Genomic DNA, 22,780 nt, shown 5'->3' on the forward strand with positions numbered 1-22,780 from the left:
CAGGATGTGATACACCCTGGATTCAAACCAGGGACTGTAGTGATGCCTCCTGCACCAGATGCATTGCCTTAGACCGCTGCACCCCTCAGTAGCACTGTAATGCACTTTTGATGAAATCTTCATCAGTGCTCATTGAGTAACAATAACGTTCAAAACAATATTGTGAAAAAACATGCAACCCATGAATATAAACTGCTGCCTATACTGTCTGACAAAATCACTATTTTAGTAGTTCATAGTAAATAAGGCATACTTTCATGACTGCTGAATACCAACTATTAATCACTTAATAGTTGGTAGAAATACCTTGTGAAGCAACTGCTTTCTATCCCTCCCCCGCAAAGCAACTGCTTTCTATCCCTCTCAATCATGCATTCTCTCTTCTCTCCATCTATGTGTCTGCTCCACACAGAAGAGACAAGTAGGCGGGCTCAATGGATTATGGTCATTGTAGTTAAATACCATGTTTTCTGTGCGAAACTATGTTGAATATTGGCCAGTTGGAAACTACAACTCCCTACTACATCGCACAGTTCTAGTTTAATCTGATTTTTCTGTAGAGAAACTGTGCATCTAGCTCACAGATTTTTTTTTTTTTTCCAATTTAAGAATTGGAATTCAAATAACTGAACCGACATCAATAATTAGTTGTTTAAAAACCTACAAATAACAGAAATGTTGAGAGGTTGTGACCATTTTAGTATACATGGCCTCATAGACAAGCAGCTGGTGACCACAAGCAAAGACCATTAGAATGAAATATGGACAGAGTCCTTATAAAAACATGTTTTATGTATTACGATATGAAAGCGCAATTTACAGCAGTTTATTCATTGTTACATACACACAATATGATCTTAAAAACCAAGTAACCTTCAAGTGAAGACTTCTTGATTAATCTAAATATTCATATTTTGAGTTCACATAACTACAAGTCTACATTGCAGCTACCTGCAGTATTTCACTATCACTTAAAAAATGAAAAAGCAACACAATTTAGTTTTTTTGTAGACATTTTGGAGACATGCCATATTCTCACATATAAAAAACATGATATTTAATGTGAAAATAATTAAATAAAATGAAAAGTATTTGTGAACATTGAAATCCGCACTGTATATATGTGTCGGATAATTTATTTGTGGACGTTACTCTTTTGGTGGCTCAAATTAACAGAAAATTTCAAAAGCAGAGCCTTGGAAACGTGCAGAAACCCCTCCACATACCATTGCTCAAACCCTTATGCAACACTTTCCAACGTTGACAGCTGAACAATAATTGTTGCACATACAGTACAGAACAATACACCCTTAGTTTGGGATTATGAAGATGTGTGCTTGTTCTCAGAAAGGAGCAGACTAAAGGTAGAGACTTCTGCTCTGCCTCTGAGCTGTGTGTCAAACAAAGTGGACTGATTCTACAGTGTCACTGAGTTGAGCAGTTTAAATGATGGCAGAGTCTTCCTCTTGACAGGAGCCTGAGGTCAGCACCACGTTGTCCAGCCCAATCTCTCCCTGAACGCCATTCCCACGCTCAGCTTCAAAGATGATCTGCAGGATGAGAGCAAAGATGTTGATGAGGTGTTTTGGAAATTGGGACTCGTGTAGTGTATCTTGTTTGCTTCGACAGTGGTCATATTGGCAAGTGTGGTGATTAAATGAACAACCTCTCTAAACATTGTGCTAGTAAATACAGACAGTCATAGAACATATTGGTAAAGTATTCAGACCCCTTGACTTTTTCCACATTTTGTTACGTCACAGCCTTATTCTAAAATTGATTGAATTGTTTTTTCCCTCATCAATCTCACACAATACCCCATAGTAACAAAGCAGAAATATACAATCCAAAATATTACATTTGCAAGTTGAAGACAGAAGTTTACATACACTTAGGGTGGAGTCATTAAAACTCGTTTTTCAACCACTCCACAAATTTCTTGTTAACGAATTATAGTTTTGGCAAGTCGGTCAGGACATCTACTTTGTGCACGAAACAAATCATTTTTCCAACAATTGTTTACAGACAGATTATTTCACTTATAACTCACTGTATCACAATTCCAGAGGGTCAGAAGTTTACATACACTAAGTAGACTGTGCCTTTAAACAGCTTGGAACATTCCAGAAAATGATGTCATGACTTTAGAAGCTTCTGATGGGCTAATTGACATAATTTGAGTCAATTGGAGGTGTACCTGTGGATCTATTTCAAGTCCTACCTTCAAACTCAGTGCCTCTTTGCTTGACACCATGGGAAAATCTAAAGAAATCAGCCAAGACATCAGAAATAGAATTGTAGACCTCCACAAGTTTAGTTCATCCTTGGGAGCAATTTCCAAACGCTTGAAGGTACCACATCCATCTCTACAAACAATAGTACACAAGTATAAACACCATGGGACCACACAGCTGTGATACCGCTCAGGAAGGAGATGCGGTCTGTCTTTTAGAGATGAACGTACTTTAGTGCGAAAAGTGCAAATCAATCCCGGAATAACAGAAAAGGACATTGTGAAAATGCTGGAGGAAACAGGTACAAAAGTATCTCTATCCACATTAAACGAGTCCTATATCGACATAACCTTGAAAGGCCGCTCAGCAAGGAAGAAGCCACTGCTCAAAAACTGCCATAAAAACCAAGACTACGGTTTGCAACTGCAAATGGGGACAAAGATTGTACTTTAGGAGAAATGTCCTCTGGTCTGATGAAACAAAAATAGAACTGTTTGGCCATAATGACCATCATTATGTTTGGAGGAAAGAGGGGGAGGCTTGCAAGCCAAAGAACACCATCCCAACCGTGACGCACGGGGGTGGCAGCATCATGTTGTGGGGGTGCTTTGCTACAGGAGGGACTGGTGCACTTCACAAAATAGATGGCATCATGAGGGATGACAATTGTGTGGATATATTGTGGATATATTGTGTGGATATAAAGCTTGGTCGCAAATGGGTCTTCCAAGTGGACAATGACCTCAAGCATACTTCCAAAGTTGTGGTATAATGACTTAATGACAACAAAGTCAAGGTATTGGAGTGGCCATCACAAAGACCTGACCTCAAGCCTCTAGAAAATCTGTGGGCAGAACTGAAAAAGTCTGTGCGAGCAAGGAGGCCTACAAACCTGAGTCAGTTACACCAGCTCTGTCAGGAGGAATGGGCCAAAATTCACCCAACTTATTGTGGGAAGCTTGTGGAAGGCTACCCGAAATGATAGACCCAAATTAAATAATTAAAAGGCAATGCTACCAAATACTAATTGAGTGTATGTAAACTTCTGACCCACTGGGAATGTGATGAAAGAAATGAAAGCTGAAATAAATCATTCTCTCTTCTATTATTCTGACATTTCACATTCTTAAAATAAAAGGATGATCCTAACTGACCTAAGACAGGGACTTTTGACTAGGATTAAATGTCAGCAATGGTGAAAAACTGAGTTTAAATGTATTTGGATAAGATGTATGTAAACTTACGACTTCCACTGTACATAAGTATTCAGACCCTTTACTCAGTACTTTGTTGAAGCACCTTTTGGCCGTGATTAGAGCCTCAAATCTTCTTGGGTATGAGGCTACAAGCTTGGCATACCTGTATTTAGGGAGTTTATCCCGTTCTTCTCTGCAGATCCGCTCAAGCTCTGTCAGGTTGGATGGGGAGCATTGCTGCACAGCTATTTTCAGGTCTCTCCAGAGATGTTCAATCAGGTTCAAGTTGTCTTGGCTGTATACTTAGGGTTGTTGTCCTGTTGGAAGGTGAACTGGCTATCCCAGTCAGAGGTCCTGAGCAGGTTTTCATCAAAGATCTCTCGGTACTTTGCTCCATTCATCTTTCCCTCGATATGGACTAGTCTCCCAGTCCCTGCTGCTGAAAAACATCCCCACAGCATGATGCAGCCACCACCATTCTTCACTGTAGGGATGGTGCTAGGTTTCCTCCCAATGTGACGCTTCGCATTCATGACAAAGAGTTCAATCTTGGTTTCATCAGACCAGAGAATCTTGTTTCTCATGGTCTGATAGTCTTTTAGGTGCCTTTTGGCAAACTCCAAGCAGGCTGTTGTGTCTTTTACTGAGGAGTGGCTTCCGTCTGGCCACTCTACCATAAAGGCCTGATTGGTGCAGAGATGGTTGTCCTTCTGGAAGGTTCTCCCATCTCCACAGAGGAACTCTGGAGCTCTGTCAGAGTGATCATCGGGTTCTTGGTCGTCTCCCTGACCAAGGACCTTCTCCCCCGATTGCTCAGTTTGGCCGGGGGGCAGCTCTGGTTCCAGATGGGGGCCACTGTGTTCTTGGGGACCTTCTATGCTGACACAATCCTGTCTCGGAGGTCTACGGACCATTCCTGCAACCTCATGGCTTGGTTTTTGCTCTGACATGCACTGTCAACTGTGGGTTCCTAAATAGGCAGGTGTGTGCCTTTCCAAATCATGTCCAATCAATTGAATTTACCACTGGAGGTCTCCAATCAAGAAACATCTCAAGGATGATCAATGGAAACAAGCTGCACCTGAGCTCAATTTCGAATCTCATAGCAACCGGTCTGAATCCTTACAGTACCAGTCAAAAGTTTGGAAACACCTACCCATTCAAGGGTTTTTCTTTATTTTTACAATTTTCTACATTGAAGAGTAATAGTGAAGACATCAAACCCATGAAATAACACATATGGAATCATGTAGTAACCCAAAAAAGTGTTGAACAAATCAAAATATATATTATATTTTAGATTCTTCAAAGTAACCACCCTTTGCCTTGATGACAGCTTTGCATACTCTTGGCATTCTCTCAACCAACTTAATGAGGAATGCTTTTCCAACAGTCTTGAAGGAGTTCCCACATATGCTGAGCACTTGTTGGATGCTTTTCCTTCACTCTGTGGTCCAACTCATCTCAATTGGGTTGATGTTGGGTGATTGTTGAGGCCAGGTCATCTGATGCAACACTCCATCCTCCACCCTCTCTTTTGTCAAATAGCCCTTACACAGCCTGGAGGTGTGTTGGTTCATTGTCCTGTTGAAAAACGGATAGTCCCACTAAGCACAAACCAGATGGAATGGCGTATCACTGCAGAATGCTGTTGTAGCCATGTTGGTTAAGTGTGCCTTGAATTTTAAATCAGTCACAGAGTGTCACCACTAAAGTACCACCACACCATCACACCTCCTCCTCCATGCTTCACGGTGGGAACCACACACACAGAGATCATCCGTTCACCTTCTCTGCGTCTCACAAAGACATGGCGGTTGGAACCAAAAATCTCAAATTTGGATTGTTCAGACCAAATAACAGATTTCCACCGGTCTAATGTCCATTGCTCATGTTTCTTGAGCCGGTTTCATCATAGAGCTTGATGGTTTTTCCGGATTGACAGACCTTCATGTCTTAAAGTAACGACAGGCTGTTGTTTCTCTTTGCTTATTTGAGCTGTTCTTGCCATAATATGGACTTTTTTACCAAATAGGGCTATCTTCTGTGTACCACCCTACCTTGTCACAACACAACTGATTGGCTCAAACACATTAAGAAGGAAAGACATTCCACAAATGAACTTTTAACAAAGCACACCTGTTAATTGAAATGCATTCCAGGTGACTGCCTCATGAAGCAGTTTTTATTTATTTATTTTTATTTAACCTGTATTTAACTAGGCAAGTTAGTTAAGAACAAATTCTTATTTACAAAGAATTCTCTGGTTGAGAGAATGCCAAGAGTGTGCAAAGCTGTCATCAAGGCAAAGGGTGGCTACTTTGAAGAATCTCAAATATATATATACTTTTTTGGTTAGTACATGATTCCATGTGTTGTTTCATAGTTTTGATGTCTTCCCTATTATTATATAATCTTTAAAATAGTAAAAAAATAAAGAAAAAACATTGAATAAGTAGGTGTGTCCAAACTTTTGACTGGTAGTGTATGTAAAATAGGTATTGCTGTTAATTTTTAAAAATAAATTAGCAAAAATCCTAAAAACCTGTTTCAATTTGTTGTTATGGGGTATTGGGTGTAGATGAGGAAAACAATTAATTCAATCCATTTTAGAATATCGCTGTAACGTAAGAAGGGGTCTGAATACTTTCTGAAAGCACTGTACCATTATCTGCTGACATTGTCAGCATTCTATATGTGTCCTTTATCACTCTAGATGTTTGAATGGAATGGTAACTTACAGATTCCGGGGCCTGGTTCTTCCAGGCCACAGTGAGCAGTTCTGTCTGCCAGTCCTGGTCTTGGCTGCGGCTCTGCTCCCACACCGGGTAGGCATTGTTGTTCAGCAGCACTCGCAGCGAGCCCACCTGTTTTCCAGTGACGCGGTAGTTGAAGGTGAGGCAGAAGCTTCCCTGTTTGGCCCGGTCACTAAGGAGCAGCTTTAGCCTAGCCTGGTCCTTCTTCTCCCCCAGAAGACCTCTCATAGCCATGTAATACTCCATACCTGGGGGTTAGGGATCAGGGAGTGGATACAGGCTGATCAGTGATAGTCGTTAACGTATGACTAACAGCTATTTGGGTATGCATAGATTAAGCACAGCAAAGAGCAATTTCTGGAAGATAGATTCAGATGATCATGTGGATAATAAAATATTTACCTTATCGGTCATTGTATAAACCTATATGCATTTACATGGCAAATATAGGAGGCAGAAATACTATTAATGCGCCATTAGCATTATGATATGTACCGTTTTCATGGTAGGACACGCTCCAGTCGACGTTGTCGTCCTTGTCCTGCACCCACTCACAAGCACCCTGATCAAAGTTGCAGTCCATGAAGAACTCTGGAAGGCACAGTCAGATGTCAACAATTCACAGTAATTAGAAAGGTATTATTTATTACCCACCTTATGTCAACAACTAAACCAACGATTACCTTCCTGGGCTGGAGTTATTTCAATCTCTTTGACTTCTGTTGGAGGACCAAATACCGACTCAAAGTCCTCTGGATCTGCTTCGGGAAAGAGAGAACTCTGTTATAATATGGTCCATCAAATGTCAAGATAATGTAGTTCACTTCCACTGAAAGCACAAAAAGGCAAGACATAAGACAAGAGATATTGAAACAGGATATTAACCACCTTAATTAGTGTGTAGGCATAACCTTGTCTAAACAGTTATGAATGCTTAATATAGCTCTATCAAAACATGCCATTTCAGTTCCAAGCATTCTTCTGAAAATATGTGGTCCATGAAGACCATCCAGATGATTATGCTGTGGAAAGATTTCCCATCATAAAACAAAAGCCAGTCAGGGAAGTGGAAGCCTGCAAGTGGAAGCCTGCCCTGTTGACATTTAGGATATTATAACTGAAGCATCTTAAAGCTCTCCCAACAAACGTCCCCCTTCACTGAGTTGCTCTAGACAACCAGATGTACAGCGGCTTTGCTAATTGAACCTGCCCAGCCAGAGAGGTTTGGGGTTTGAGGGGATTTGAGGAGCTGATGACAGACTCTCTCTGTCAGGGAGTCAGGTCTGTTTGCTCAACAGCTGTTCTGGGGGATGATAATAAAAGGCTCGGAGCCTCTGCACCCCCCACCCCCCCACCCCCCACCCCCCCCCACCCCCCATAGTGAATGGGGAGTAGAGGCGCAGGGAGAGCTGTGTGTATCCCAAGGCGCTCACATGGCGGCAGAGTGGAATTCCTCCATGGAGCTGATGAATGTCTTGGGGCCTGTCTCCTCTTGCTATTTGAGTCATCCTGACGAAGGCTCAGGCTGCTGTCTCACTTGTTTCCTTAAAGAGATCAACATTAGCGGCGAAGGCAGCCTTGTTACTGTCTCACTGAGAGGCATACCATCACGTGTGATCCTTTGCCCACACTCATCTTAAAATGAAGAGCCAATAATAATAATAATCCTAGCTATCTAAACCAGATAGCTACAGAGGCAACTTATGTGCATGTTCGTTTTATCCCAAGAGCTATAAGCTCCACTGTCTTTGAGGCCATATGTTGTATCTGCACAGAATAATCGATTTGGCATGAAAGGCATATTTCATTGCTTTAATGCATCCTGGCCTCATTATACTCATCTCTATTCTACGGTGTCTCCTCAGCAGTGGACGGCTCATAATAATGGCTGGAACAGAGCGAATGGAATGACATCAATACCTGTGTTTGATGTATTTGAAACCATTCCACCCATTCCGCTCCAGCAATTACCACCAGCTCGTCATCCCCAATTAAGATGCCCCCAACCTCATGTGTTCCTCATGATATGCTGGGGCGGCAGGGTAGCCCAGTGGTTAGAGCGTTGGACTAGTAACCGCAAGGTTGGAAGTTCAAATCCACAAGGTACAAATCTGTTGTCATTGAAAATAATAATTTGTTCTTAACTGACTTGCCTAGTTAAAAACATTTAAAAAATACATATTTCTTTCCCACAAGTCAAATTAAATGACCTTCTCTTAAAGGGTTTCTACTTGCTTTTCAACTTTCAGTTTCAGCCCATGGCCAGAGAAGGTTAGAGAAGTTATTCTGTTTGACAGTTTGACTGATGGCCTCAGTGCGTCCACCTCTTTCCCAGGCTTGGCTGTGTGGGATTGTCACACCGGTATTCAGCACAGCTGTTTTTCTGGCCTTAGTTTCCTTCCAATGGTCAATGGCAAATGGCAGGGGTGAAACAGAATACTATTTCAAACACTAGGACCAGATGTAGTTTATTACAGCAACCAACATGCGTAGAGCATGTTCTGAACTATACGCAGCATTTAACACACAGCGTTTAACCAGTGGTGGAAAAAGTACCAAGTTGTCATTCTTGAGTGAAAGTATAGATACCTTTAAAGAAAGTTACTCAAGTGTCAGCCAGTAAAATACTACTTGAGTAAAAGTGTAAATGTATTCAGTTTTAAATATACTTAAGTATCAAAAGTAAACATGTAAATCACTTACAATTCCTTATATTAAGTTAATCAGATTGCTTAATACCATTTTCATGTTTTTAGAATTTATGGATAGTCAGGGGAACACTTATTTACAAAATACTAATTTGTGTTTAGTGAGTCTGCCAAGCCAGAGGCAGTAGGGATGACCATGTGTTATCTTGATAAGTGCGTGAATTTTACCATTTTCCTGTCCTGCTAAGCATTCAAAATAAATATAAATACCCCCCCAAAAAACTTAAGTAGTACTTTAAAGTATTTTTACTTAAGTACTTTACACTAATGCATTTAACAGTAACTTAGTTAAACTCCATGGTTGAATATATTCACTCTCTGCTACATCTTATTTAGGGTTGGAGGTAACACATAACACTGGAAGAGCTCTTCTAGCATAAGCTAATGTGTTGTTGTCTTGTCTTCCAACCACATTGGCTATTTATACCTCACAGGATGTGTTGTATTTACAACATGTGAATCTAATATGTGAAAGAGGCCATTCTCTGCTTACCAGGGTTGGGCTCAATTAAACATTTTGGATTTGACTCCCATTCAACTCATGAGTTGAAATTCAAATTTAATTGGACATACCCCACAGGATGTAGAATTAGAGTTTGAGTGACAGGAAGTAGAATTTAAGTCAGTGCATTTCAAAGAAATTCCACTCAGCCATAGAACATGACCCTTTAACTGAATCTGACAGGTCACATTGCCAGATACCAAAGAATATATCACATTTCTCTAAAATCAATGTTCATATACTCCTTTAACTTTAGTGCTTAGAATAGCCAGTTTTATTTCCACCAACCATTGCATTTATTTGGCTTCTTTTTAAAGGCATCTTGAGGGTTAAATTAATGCATTCTGGGAAATGTTGTATTTCCCTCATATTTAACAGAATTTAAGTGATTAATGAAATATAATTACTTAGAATATTTGCATACAGGTTTTGTTATGTTTTCCTTGAACATTCATTTCAACAGTTTCCCCAAAAATGATATGCACGTATATAACGACATGTTTAATGATTTACAGTATGTAGAATATTTATATTTGTATAGACTATACCTATATACAGAATAGAAGAGGGATTGTAATTGTATTGAATTTCACTTTAAATTCAAAATGTACTACTTCAATTCAAATTCAAGAATTGAACTAGAATTTGAGGCATTCTCAATTTAATTTGAGCCCAACCCTGCTGCTTACTGAGAATTAGCTTTTCAATCCAAGCCATAGACCTACTCAATGCCCAGAACATGAAGCAACAGGCTGAATCCTGACACACACTCAGGTCCAGGGCTTAGAACTGACCTTTTATTGTGGAATGGTAATCCTCAAGCTTACACTGCCTGACAGACTGACATCACATTGCAGCTTTGAGATGTCTTTTAAACAAGGTTAGAGTCAGAACCGTGGATCTTTAAAGGAATCCAAAGCACTCCCCAGTCCTTGCTGTCTCTGAATAAAACTGTCAAGTGACAGTGGACCATCTGACTCCTATAGATAAAAATAAAAGCTCAGATGTTGTTTATACATAGTTTCCTAGACATGTGTGCATGCATATGTGTGTATATCAAGTAGAACTGTGTTTGATAAGCGATATCGATTTTATTGTATACCTCAGGTTTACGTCTAAGACACCTAATAAATAGTACCCTTCATTTTAACAACGGCGATGAGTTTAACTCCCTGGCAGTTGACAAGAGATACATAGGACAGATAGATAAGACTTCCTTCAAGCAAGGCCAAGAAACCTGAGGCCAGCCGGCCAGAGAACTGTAGAGTCAGGTTTGGAAGGGGGGAGCTGTAATTAGGCCAGACCTTAGACTCCATAAATTCCCCCTGTCTTGAGACATCTGTAAAAGATGTCCAGAGAGGATATACTGTGGGTCTCTGTGAAGGCATGGGGGTAGCTAATAGAAAGAGTAGACAGATGGGCAGCAGGGTCATAGGGTCGTTGTAGGCTACACTAACCCTCACAGAACAGAGCATAGAGCAAAAACCCTGTGATCTAACCTATCTTTGACTGGTAGAGATGTGTTTGAGAGCATCCTGTTTAGTGTTCTATGCGGCCATAGAACGTGTAACCATAATATAACTGAGTGAAAAGAAGAGTATACATCACAAAGTTCTTGCCATTCCTATTTAGGTGACGCAACTGGGGGACAGTGTTTCTGAGTAACTATGAGTGCTACACACCACCACAGCAGTAATGGTGTGTGAAAATCCATACGATCAGTGTTGGTGTAATCAGATTTGGGACCACCCACAATGGAAATAAATAGGGGGATTAGTGGGGAGGAGTTAGGGAAATGAGGCTTACTGAAAACATCTCCTCTTGGATTGAGTTGGTTGTCCACATCTGCCTCCTCTTCCTCCTCTTCCTCCTCCCCTACATTAGTGAAGTCCACCTGGCCCACCTTCTCTGAGCCACCGATGTAGGTCTCGCCATCGTAGTCGAAGGGCTGCATGCGTATCTGAGGGGGGACGGTCACCTGGGGCTCGGGGATGACGTTCTTGATCTGCTCGTTGTCCAGCTTTCCTGGCAGTCTGGGCCTCACTGGGGAGTCTGGTATAGCTACAGGAAGAAGAACCAGGTCAGACCTCTGGAACTACAATCACAGGTGGAATCTGATGCAGTTATACCAGAGTTTAGGCATAAATCCTGTGTTTATACAGCCATTATAGTTTATAAAGCCATTATAGTTTTTAAAGCCAAAACATGTCAGAGAGTCATGGGCATTTTTCTTAATGACTTACCTTGTTGTCTTTATATAATATTATTATTCATTTTTTATTGGCCCACCCACCAATAAATGGACAAAAATAAACGTTGTTTTTACATCTTTTAATGAATAATTCATCTATTGCAGCTAAATCTGCAGAGCTGAGATGGTTGTATTCCCCTTACACATAACATTATGTTGGTGGCAAGAATTTTGTATAATAATTTAAATAGAAAAACTCTTAAGTTTTGGATCAAGCGTTGTTTTGTATTTAAATTCATAAACCATGTGATATGGAATCGGCACATCGAAATTCTCTTCCCAACTTTTTTGCAACCTATATGGCACTGATGTCAACATTTTGGTCCATAAATGAAACTGGTTTATTTTTCTATTCATGACAAAAAAAATGTTGTCTTTAATAAAGGACAGACAAACAAGTTCCCCTTCCTCTAACCTTCTCCATTTTTGCTGTAATGCTGCAATCAGTTGGTTGTAAGTTTGGATAGAACGAACATTTCCATATATTTTTGTTAGCTGCACATGTGACATAACTCCATTTTTCCTATTCATAATATAATTAACAAAGATCATTTAAAAAAGGCGATATTTTGAAAAAGGTTCAATTTTCAGGCCATTTTTTAACAAGGGGTCAACCATTCTTACCAAGGGGTGAGCCATTCTTACTAATCTACTGGAGAACCAGTTCAGGTGTAAGTATAACTTTTGTCTGACATGCTTTAAGTGAGGTTTAATGCTGTAATATTGAATAAGTTTAACCCCCCCAAACTCATATTCATTATATACATAAGCATGTTTAAGTATTGTTTTTGCTCGCATCATTTAAAAAACCAATAGCTCGGCGTAACCCTAAGAAAATTGATAAGCTGGGATATGACTAAAGAATTCATTAGACTTACCTTGTTCATTGAAATACATGTGTTTATTTTGTGTAAACGTGTTGTCATAGACATGAAAGATGAGCACATAGAGTAGGACAACAGACAGAAATATCACACTCCATGCATGGGAAGCATGACAGCCAGCTTCAGCCATATACTGTATGTACTTGCAAAGTCTAAAATGTTTTCATGCTGACTTCTACATGGCAGATGAAGCTGTGTGTGGTGCGGATAGGATGTAGCCAGCCTTGAGCCATGAGAGAGGGAAGGAAGGGGGAGTTCACAAAGCAACAGTGGTAGGTAGGAGGGGGGTGGGGGACGCTGCAGGGCGAGGTGCGAACAGAGGAAGTGGAAAGCCTTGTTGCATTCCATACACATCTCACCATTGAGGAAATTATCATCTGCACTGCCTTTGTCTCCCTGGTCCCACGAGCTTTGATAAAAGGGTTTGACTACAAAAACATAAAGGCATCTTTGTTTACACAAAGCCATGGCACACCTATCATGTCACCTAGGCTACATCAGCTAGTGCCAACTGCCTGGTTCAGAGAGTGCACTGTGGCTCCTCTGCGACAGACAGACAGACAGACAGACAGACAGACAGACAGACAGACAGACAGACACAGACAGACATGCCTCTCCTTTCCTCTGTCTTTCAGATGGCTGGGTTCGGTAGAACAGCAGATATTTACACAGGTGTAATTTGAATCAGGGGCTCTCCCTGAGTAACATCTGTAGAGTGCAGGGGTTGTCTGAAAACAGGAAACTGGCTTTGGCAGTGCTGATGTTTTAAGAGCACAGTTAAAATATGCTATGGTGAAATAACTGTCTGAGAGACTTTTCACTCTTGTATCGGATATAAAAGCTGAATATACAGTTGAAGTCGGAAGTTTACATACCCACCCACCAGGTTGAAGGCATTAAAACACATTTTTCAACCACTCCACAAATGTCTTGATAACAAACTATAGTTTTGGCAAGTCGGTTAGGCTACTTTGTGCATGACACAAGTTATTTTTCAACAATTGTTTACAGACAGATTATTTCACTTATAATTCACTGTATGACAATTTCAGTGGGTCAGAAGTTTACATACACTAAGTTGAGTGTGCATTTAAACAACTTGGAAAATTCCAGAAACTGATGTCATGGCTTTAGAAGCTTCTGATAGGCTAATTGACATCATTTTAGTCAATTGGAGGTGAACCTGTGGATGTATTTCAAGGCCTACCTTCAAACTCAGTGCCTCTTTGCTTGACATCATGGGAAATCAAAATAAATCAGCCAAGACCTCAGAAAAAAAATTGTACACCTCCACAAGTCTGCTTCATCCTTGGGAGTAATTTCCAAATGCCTGAAGGTACCACGTTCATCTGTACAAGCAATGGTACGCAAGTATAACACCATGGGACCACGCAGCCGTCATACCGGTCAGGAAGGAGACACGTTCTGGTTCCTAGAGATGAACGTACTTTGGTGCGAAAAGTGCAAATCAATCCCAGAACAACAGCAAAGGACCTTGTGAAGATGCTGTAGGAAACAGGTACAAAAGTATCTATATCCACAGTAAAACGAGTCCTATATTAAGATAACCTAGAAGGCCGCTCAGCATGGAAGAAGCCACTGCTCCAAAGCCGCCATAAAAAAGCCAGATGGCAGTTTGCAACTGCACATGGAGAAATGTCCTCTGGTCTGATGAAACAAAAATAGAACTGTTCGGCCATAATGACCATCATTTTGTTTGAAGGAAAGGGGGGATGCTTGCAACCCAAAGAACACCATCCCAACCGTGAAGAACGGGGGTGGCAGCATCATGTTGTGCTTTGCTGCTGGATGGACTGGTGCACTTCACAAAATAGATGGCATCAGGAAAATTATGTGGATACATTGAAGCAACATCTCAAGACATCAGTCAGGAAGTTAAAGCTTGGTCGCAAATGGGTCTTCCAAATGGACAATGACCCCAAGCATACTTCCAAAGTTGTGGCAAAGTGGTTTAATGACAACAAAGTCAAGGTATTGGAGTGGCCATCACAAAGCCCTGACCTCAATCCCATTGAAAATGTGTGGGCAGAACTGAGAAAGCGTGTGTGACTCAGTTACACCAGCTCTGTCAGGAGGAATGGGCCAAAATTCACCCAACTTATTGTGGGAAGCTTGTGGAAGGCTACCGGAAACGTTTGACCCAAGTTAAACAATTTAAAGGCAATGCTACCAAATACTAATTGAGTGTATGTAAACTTCTGACCCACTGGGAATGTGATGAAAGAAATTAAAGCTGAAATAAATCATTCTCTCTTCTATTATTCTGACATTTCACATTCTTGAAATAAAGTGGTGATCCTAACTGACCCAAGACAGGGATTTTTTAAAAGGATTAAATGTCAGGAGTTTTGAAAAACTGAGTTTAAATGTATTTGGCTTAGGTGTATGTAAACTTCCGATTGTGGCCCCCTTGCACATCAACAACTTTTCTATCAAATGGTTTTTACTCTAAGAATGTTCTGATGATTGATGAATAGTAAATCTGTTCAGGTCTCACCAGAGCATTCGAAGCCACTGCCACGGAAGCCTTGCTTGCACTTGCACTTGTAGGATCCCTGAGTGTTCAGACAGACTGCATGGTGGCTGCACTTGTGTGTGTTCGCCGCACACTCGTCATTGTCTGAAAAATACATTTACTGATCTGATATCTCCTCACAGATTGTTTTAAAGTAAATTGTTGCATGTGAAATGATTGTATACCTTACCTACACAGTCATATTTCCCACTAACATACGTCAGATCGTAGCCATTCTGGCACTTGCAGTAGTAGCTACCAAATGTGTTGACACACTGTCTGTTGTATGGGCACAGGTTCATCCCAGTTACACATTCATCAATATCTAGGCATAAGGAAGGAAGGGAGGAAGACAGACAGATTTGAATAAACATGGAATGACCAGGTTCTGTTTTCTACATTGAAGCATAGGGTTAAATATTTGGATCAATGTCAACCATCCCTGACTGACACTTTAGTTTAGCACCACAATGGGACAATGGCTCCCAATCCACACAAGTAGATTTGTGGGAAGAAACACTACCCCATTTTGTCCAACCGGCAGATGATTAAGTTATTATGTGAGAAGCCTTGAGATGGAGCAGGAATGTGAAACCACATAATGGAGGCTTCACAGAGCTTTACAAAGCTCCAACATGTTGACCCCTTCTGATTGTGTTCAGTAGCTGCTAATCTATGAGGTGGAGTGGTCCAGTGAGAACCAGCATGAACTCCTCATGAAGTGATATACTGTAGTGTCAGGGTTGGTGGTCCAAGGTGGTGGTACTCACCCACGCAGGTCCTCTCGTCTGGCCCCAGCTGCAGACCTGCAGACGGGCAGAGACAACGGATCTCCCCCTGTACCTCCTCACAGCCATACTGACAGTGGGCCAGGGAGCACGTCCTGGAGTCTACACACACACACACACACACACACACACACACACACACACACACACACACACACACACAGAAAAGAGAACTTCTTAAACAGTACTGGTACAGTATAAAACTAACACACTTTTTTGAGTGAATAGAAGCAGGTAAAGTAGGGGTTACAGTGCCCACTCACTGGTGCAGGAGCCATCAGGCATTAGGGTGTATCCGTTGAGGCAGTAGCACATGTAGCTGCCATGGGTGTTCATGCAGCGATGCTCACAGGGACGGGGCTTCAGGCCACACTCATTCAGATCTGGACAGAGAGACAGACAGTCGTCCTGAGTTATGTACTTCAGGGATATTTATGGCCATACTATATTAGTTTGTAATCAGAAATAATGCACCTGTGGCTTCTATTAGTCTATGTTGGCTTCACCTGAGACATCAAACTTGAATATTGTCCCATGGACATCATATCTTACGTGGTCCCAGGGGTAACATATTGAATACATTTTAGGTTTCTCCAGATTAAGTATTCTATATAGCAGAAAATTAATAGTTTGAATAGTTTAGATTTTTTGGGGGGGTTGTATAATTTGATTTACACAACATTCCTACCACTTTGAAGAAGTAAAATATTTTTCAGAAAACGTGAGCATGCATAACTATTCTCCACAACATTTTGCTTGGTTGTGTCCCTTGCTTAATGGTATTGCAGACTCTGGGGCCTTTCAGAACAGGTGTATATTTACCGAGATCATGTGACAGATCATGTGACACTTAGATTTGACACAGGTGGACTTTATTTAATTAATTATATGACTTCTGAAGGTAATTGGTTGCACCAGATCTTATTTAGGGGCTTTATAGCACACATGCACCCACCACTTTTCCGTTTTTGAAACAAGTTATATTTTTAATTTCACTTCTCCATTTTGGACTAGTTTGTGTATGTCCATTACGTTACATAAAAAAAAAAAAAGTACAGGTTGTAATGCAACAAAATGGGAAAAATGCGCGTGAATACTTTTGCAAGGCACTGTATCAGGGGCTTGTGAAGTAGAGAGGGATAACTACAAAGGCAGGCTACAAATCTGAGCTGCAAGTTGATCTCCATAAAGAGACCACTTTGGCTCACATTTCTCTGAACTTTGACCCTCATTCTATTGACTCTAGTTACCCCACTGACCTTGATTGCACGTCTTTCCGGTGTATCCCTGGTAACACTTGCATTTGTTGGGGCCAACACACTCTCCGTGCTTGCAGCCATGTTCACACTGAGCTGGTAAAGCATTCAAGGAGAGAAATACCACCAGCGGCAATAAGAGGAGTTATGCAGGTTCACTGAGGTTCAAACATGCCAGTTTTACTATCCCAGAGGTAATTTAGTCCATATTTCTTCTGGTGCAGGAAAATACCCAGCCACAAAGAATAACACATGTGAAAACCCATTATTGTGGAGAACAATTTGAGTTCTTAAACTTGAGGTTTCCATTCATTGAATATCTATTTACAGTATACAATATTTTCATTCAACGAAACAAAGAAAAAGTTAAATTGATGAGCAGAGCTATACAAATACATTTCTATTCGCCATACAAACAAGCAACATGACAAGGTCAAATACAGTACATTTTGACTAAATGTAATCACAGCTTCTTTTGTTGAGATGCTTACCTTCACATTGTCCTTTGCTGTTCTTTTTCCAGCCATAGCAACACTCTAGTCTCCTGCCAAAGCGACATACACCTGGTTGGCCACCGGCGGGGACTTGTCTGCGGTGCCTGTGCACATAAAGGACAGGGGAAATAGGTGATACACAGCGCTACCCTGTTAGATCTTTGGTTCCATTCCTTGAGGGCCAGTTGAATCATGATCATAACTTGATAATGGATTGCAGAATAAAAACTAATACCCAAATAAACACAACTTGCAGTAAATATGCATCAAAGAGAGAAGAGAATTGGATCACTAAATTAGTGTACCCCAAAGACAAACAAGCCCAAACAACCCCAGGTGCCCCAAAATATACCAAGCAACCTCAAACAACCCCAAACGGGTACCTGAAAGTACCACCAACTTTTATAGATCTGACCCAGGAGAATGCAGTGAAAAGTAGTGAAAATATAGGTGGGAATCAGATAGTTGTGAGAATTTAAGCGTAAATGCATATTTTTTATATTATTTACAGTATACATATTATCTTTGACAGATTCCCTGAGGCTCAAATGTTGATCAATAAGGCTTTTCTTTTTCATTTCAAGTGCATTGTCCAATAAAATATAATGCACAGGCTTTATCCAGACAATGCCTGCCTTCTTTATTTTTAAAAGCTTAGATAAGGTTCCACACGGGGCCCCCCCAGGGGTGTGTGTTTATTCCCCTTCTGTACTCCCTGTTCAGACACGACTGTGTGACCACGTAGACTCAAACACCATCATCAGGTTTACTGACGACATGGCGGTGGTAAGCCTGATCACCAACAGCGATTAGACAGCCTACAGGGAGAAGGTCAGTAACCTGGCGATGTACCTAAGATACCTTTTTGTGGTACTTTTGGGTACCTGTTTGTTTTTTGGGGTGTACTTTGGGGGTACAGGTTTGGGGTCCTTTGGGTTACATGTTTGGGCTTGTTTGGCATACTTTGGGGTACCTGTTTGGAGTTGATTTGGGTTACTTTGGTCAGTGTTTTAGTCACTAAACCTTGAGTCAGAGTTGAGTCCCAAGTCCATTGTGCTCGAGTCCGAATCGAGTCACGAGTCCCTATGGCTAAGTCCGAGTCGAGTCCATGTCAGAGTCAAAAATGGTGGAGTCACGAGTTGGGGTACTTTGTGGTACCTGTTTGGGGTTGATTGGGGTGATTAGTACAGTGCATTTGTAAAAGTATTCATCCCACTTCGCGTTTTTCCAATTTTCTTGCATTACAACCTGTAATTTTAATGCATTTCTATTTGGATTTCATGTAATGGACATACACAAAATAGTTCAAATTGGTGAAGTGAAATGAAAAAAATATATAACTTGTTTCAAAAAATTCCAAAAAATAAAAACGGAAAGTGGTGCGCGTATATGTATTCACCCCCTTTGCCATGAAGCCCTTAAATAAGATCTGGTGCAACCAATTACCTTCAGAAGTCACATAATTAATTAAATCAAGTCCACCTGTGTGCAATCTAAGTGTCACATGATCTGTCACATGATCTCAGTAGATATACACCTGTTCTGAAAGGCCCCAGAGTCTGCAATACCACCAAGCAAGGGGCACCACCAAGTAAGCGGCACCATTAAGACCAAGGAGCTCTCCAAACAGGTCAGGGACAAAGTTGTGGCGAAGTACAGATCAGGGTTGGGTTATAAAAAATATCTGAAACTTTCAACATCTCACGAACTATCATTAAATCCGTTATTAAAAAATGGAAAGAAAATGGCACCATAACAAACCTGCCAAGAGAGGGCCCCCCACCAAAACTCACGGACCAGGCAAGGAGGGCATTAATCAGAGGCAACAAAGAGACCAAAGATAACCCTGAAAGAGCTGCAAAGCTCCACAGCGGAAAATGGAGTATCTGTCCGTAGGACCAATTTTAGCCGTACACTCCACAGAGCTGGGCTTTATGGAGGAGTGGCCAGAAAAAAAGCCATTGCTTAAGGAAAAAAATAAGCAAACACGTTTGGTGTTCGCCAAAAGGCATGTGGGAAACTCCCCAAACATGTGGAAGAGGGTACTCTAGTCAGATGAGACTAAAATTGAGCTTTTTTGCTTAAAAAAAGCAAACCCAACACCTCGAGAACACCATAGTGGCAGTATCATGATGTGGGGATGTTTTTCCATTGGCGGGGACTAGGAACCTGGTCAGAGTTGAAGGATGGCACTAAATACAGGGAATTATTGAGGGAAACCTGTTTCAGTCTTCCAGAGATTTGAGACTGGGATGGAGGTTCACCTTCCAGCAGGAAAATGAAGCTAAGAATACTGCTAAAACAACACTTGAGTGGTTTAAGGGGAAACATTTAAATGTATTGGAATGGCCTAGTCAAAGCCCAGACCTCAATCCAATTGAGAATCTGTGGTATGACTTAAGTATTGCTGTATGCCAGCGGAACCCTTCCAACTTGAAGGAGCTGGAGTAGTTTTGCTTTGAAGAATGGGCAAAAATCCCAGTGGCTAGATGTGCCAAGCTTATAGAGACATATAGAGACTTGCAGCTGTAATTGCTGCAAAAGGTGTCTCTGCAAAGTATTGACTTTGGGGGGGAGTGAAAAGTTTTGCATGCTCAAGTTCTGTTTTTTTGTCTTATTTCTTGTTTGTTTCACAATACAAATATTTACATCTTCAAAGTGGTAGGCATGTTGTGTAAATCAAATTATACAAACCACCCCCCAAAAAATATATTTTAATTCCCAGTTGTAAGGCAACAAAATCGGGAAATGCCAGGGGGGGTGAATACTTTCGCAAGCCACTGTAGGACACATCCCCCGGCTACTTTTTGGTGACATTTGACAACATGTAGTCTAATATAGGCATCTCAAATGCATCTTTGCAGACACCCCAGCTAATTGTGGCCCTAATAGCACCGTGGCAGTGGTTTGGAAAACTAACAGGCCAAATCAAATCCCCCCGGCTCCCTCCTATAGGAAGAAAAAGGGGGCTCTCTATGGAGAGCAGACAGCCTGACAGGATGTAGGTTACAGATTGGGAAAAGAGCATATATATATATATACTCTCTACTTACACTTAATCAGTCACTCCTTAAAGTCCTCACAGAGTTTCATGAATAACTCAAGCAGGAACCTATTCCCTCCATTTTCATGACCCTCATCTGATTACACTTAAAGTGACCGTCATCAAGTCAGCACTTTGGAAATGAATGATATGGATTGAATTGCACATATATTTTTTCTGTAAATTAAATTGGGATGGGATATCAATCTGCTGCTTCCCCTTTCATTGCTTGAAGTGCAAGGATCATAAAATAACTTTGACTTTTGAAGCACACACCTGGCTGGGGAAACCTTCTGATCTGAGGAGCCCTCTAACCTCTAGCCCAGTGCCAAACTCAAATGGCCCAGATATTTGGCATTCTGGCGTTCCCCTCATGGCTTCCTAAAAGCAGCCCTGGCTCAAGGGGACTGGAAGAATCTGAGACCTGGTAGAAATCAACCAGAATAGCCTACAGGAGGAGAGGGCTAGGGGCCCCTAAGTGTGACAGGTGTCCTTCGGTGATTAACAGTGCCATGAGCAACATTTAGCTGACACAGCCCCCATACCTCACATAGTCCCTGGCCAAGGCGCAGACAGACTGAGAGTGAGGGCATGCATTGCACCAAAACACCACTTTTCCCATTATTACATATTGAAACCAACTGACATGCCTGTGATTGTCATTAGCTAAACTGAGTCACCCTGGATAAAAGTGGCTGCTAAATTACTAAAATGAGCATGTCACATGTCTCAGTAGTTAAAATTAGGATCAGGCTACTGGTAATGGCAGTTCAATAAGAGGCGACTTCTACTTGAGCAATAAGGCACGAGGGGGTGTGGTATATGGCCAATATACCATGGCTAAGGGCTGTTCTTATGCACGACACAACGCGAAGTGCCTGGATAACTCCCTCAGCCATGGTATATTGGACATATAACACAAACCCCAGAGGTACCTTTTTGCTATTATTAACGGGTTACCAATGTAATTAGAGCAGTAAGAATACATGTTTTGTCATACCCGTGGTGTACGGTCTGATATACCACGGCTGTCAGCCAATCAGCATTCAGGGCTCAAACCACCCAGTTTATAATACTGTATAAGTAATGGAATATAATGCATTTACAACACTTAAAACACACAGCTGTGTCTGCTAGTAGCTGCTAGGAGTGTTAGCTAGGGATGTGACAATTGCTTTTGCAGTGCTGTTCCCTTGACCCTGCAGTGGAATGTCCATACTGAATGCTCTACTATCCAGATGAATCATACCAATAAACACTGAGCTTTACACCTGCTGCAGGCATCAGAGTGAACAGATACAATGACAGCAGCATGAACTATATTAAACTGTATGAACATTTATATCTCTCTGACAATCGTTTCCTACAGCAGCACATAGGATTGATTGATTGATTGCTCACTTACCTGTTGGCGTCTGCACTTCCAGAGGAAATATAGAACAGGAAGAAGAGTGCACCGATCCAGCTGAGAGTCTGCATGTTTTTCACAGGGTACAGCTCACGTTCTCTCACTATCTCTCTCTGTGTTTCTCACAGAAGCTCTCACTCACTCTGTTTCTTGCTCGGTGGTGCTCTGCTCCTCCCAAGGGCTTGCTATTGCTCCATGCACTAACACAGGGGTCCCAGCCCAAGTCCCAATTGAGTCTAGTGTTTCCCCACCACACACACACTCCCCTCTAGTAAGTAGACTTTTCTCTCTCTCTATTCCTCTCTCACTCTTTTTCACTCTCCTGATAGAAGCCTCTGTGATATGTATCCTCCTCTTCCTTCTCTCTTCTCCCTCTCTCTCTGATTCCTCTTCTACCACTCTCTCTCTCCCACTCTCTCCCCTACTCTCTTTCTTTCTCTCTCTCTCTGCTGAAATTCCAGAGGTAGGTTTTCATTACAATGAGTGACACTGGGGTGTGAGCATGGTAAGGAGTTTGGAGTGGTAGAGGGGACGGGAAAAGGAGTGGAAGGGGGTCAGCCTGTAAGTTGAAGGGTGCACCAGACATCTATACTGGTAAACCCAATCCAGGGACATATGATTGATGATAGGTTTCCTGCAATATTTCACCAGCAGGGACAGATATGTGATCACCTTTGCGACTATACTTGAAGTACATAAGGAAGTGTAGTATTAAATACCAGAT

At 41.4% G+C, this 22,780-nt stretch overlaps 1 protein-coding gene across 3 annotated transcripts; it reads right to left on the reverse strand.

Moving 5' to 3' along the window:
* Positions 1 to 760: 760 nt before the first annotated feature.
* Positions 761 to 22,491, reverse strand: egfl6 (EGF-like-domain, multiple 6). Of its 3 annotated transcripts, none has more exons than XM_021578933.2 (13): positions 22,054 to 22,490; positions 17,603 to 17,709; positions 17,115 to 17,207; positions 16,119 to 16,238; positions 15,838 to 15,957; positions 15,258 to 15,392; positions 15,050 to 15,172; positions 12,891 to 12,959; positions 11,203 to 11,457; positions 6,870 to 6,947; positions 6,682 to 6,777; positions 6,172 to 6,434; positions 761 to 1,550 (listed from the first exon to the last, which is right to left on the reverse strand). In XM_021578933.2, the coding sequence occupies exons 1-13, from the start codon at positions 22,125 to 22,127 to the stop codon at positions 1,443 to 1,445; spliced, it is 1,641 nt and encodes a 546-aa protein (XP_021434608.2). In that variant the 5' UTR covers positions 22,128 to 22,490; the 3' UTR covers positions 761 to 1,442. The 3 variants fall into 3 exon arrangements, with proteins under 3 accessions (XP_021434608.2, XP_021434609.2, XP_021434611.2); XM_021578934.2 differs by having other exon boundaries at positions 6,870 to 6,944; positions 22,054 to 22,486; XM_021578936.2 differs by lacking the exon at positions 12,891 to 12,959 and having other exon boundaries at positions 22,054 to 22,491.
* Between the last annotated feature and the right edge of the window lie 289 nt (positions 22,492 to 22,780).

Source organism: Oncorhynchus mykiss, chromosome 22 (assembly GCF_013265735.2).
Source record: "Oncorhynchus mykiss isolate Arlee chromosome 22, USDA_OmykA_1.1, whole genome shotgun sequence".
In the NCBI taxonomy this organism is placed as follows: domain Eukaryota; kingdom Metazoa; phylum Chordata; class Actinopteri; order Salmoniformes; family Salmonidae; genus Oncorhynchus; species Oncorhynchus mykiss.

Coding starts and splice junctions, on each gene's coding strand:
- egfl6 (XM_021578933.2), bottom strand. CDS start 22,127: ATGCAGACTCTCAGCTGGATCGGTGCACTCTTCTTCCTGTTCTATATT. Junction 17,710..22,053: donor GGAAGTGCAGACGCCAACAG/GTAAGTGAGCAA, acceptor TTATGTGCACAG/GCACCGCAGACAAGTCCCCG. Junction 12,960..15,049: donor CAGTGGCTTCGAATGCTCTG/GTGAGACCTGAA, acceptor ATGTTTTTGTAG/TCAAACCCTTTTATCAAAGC.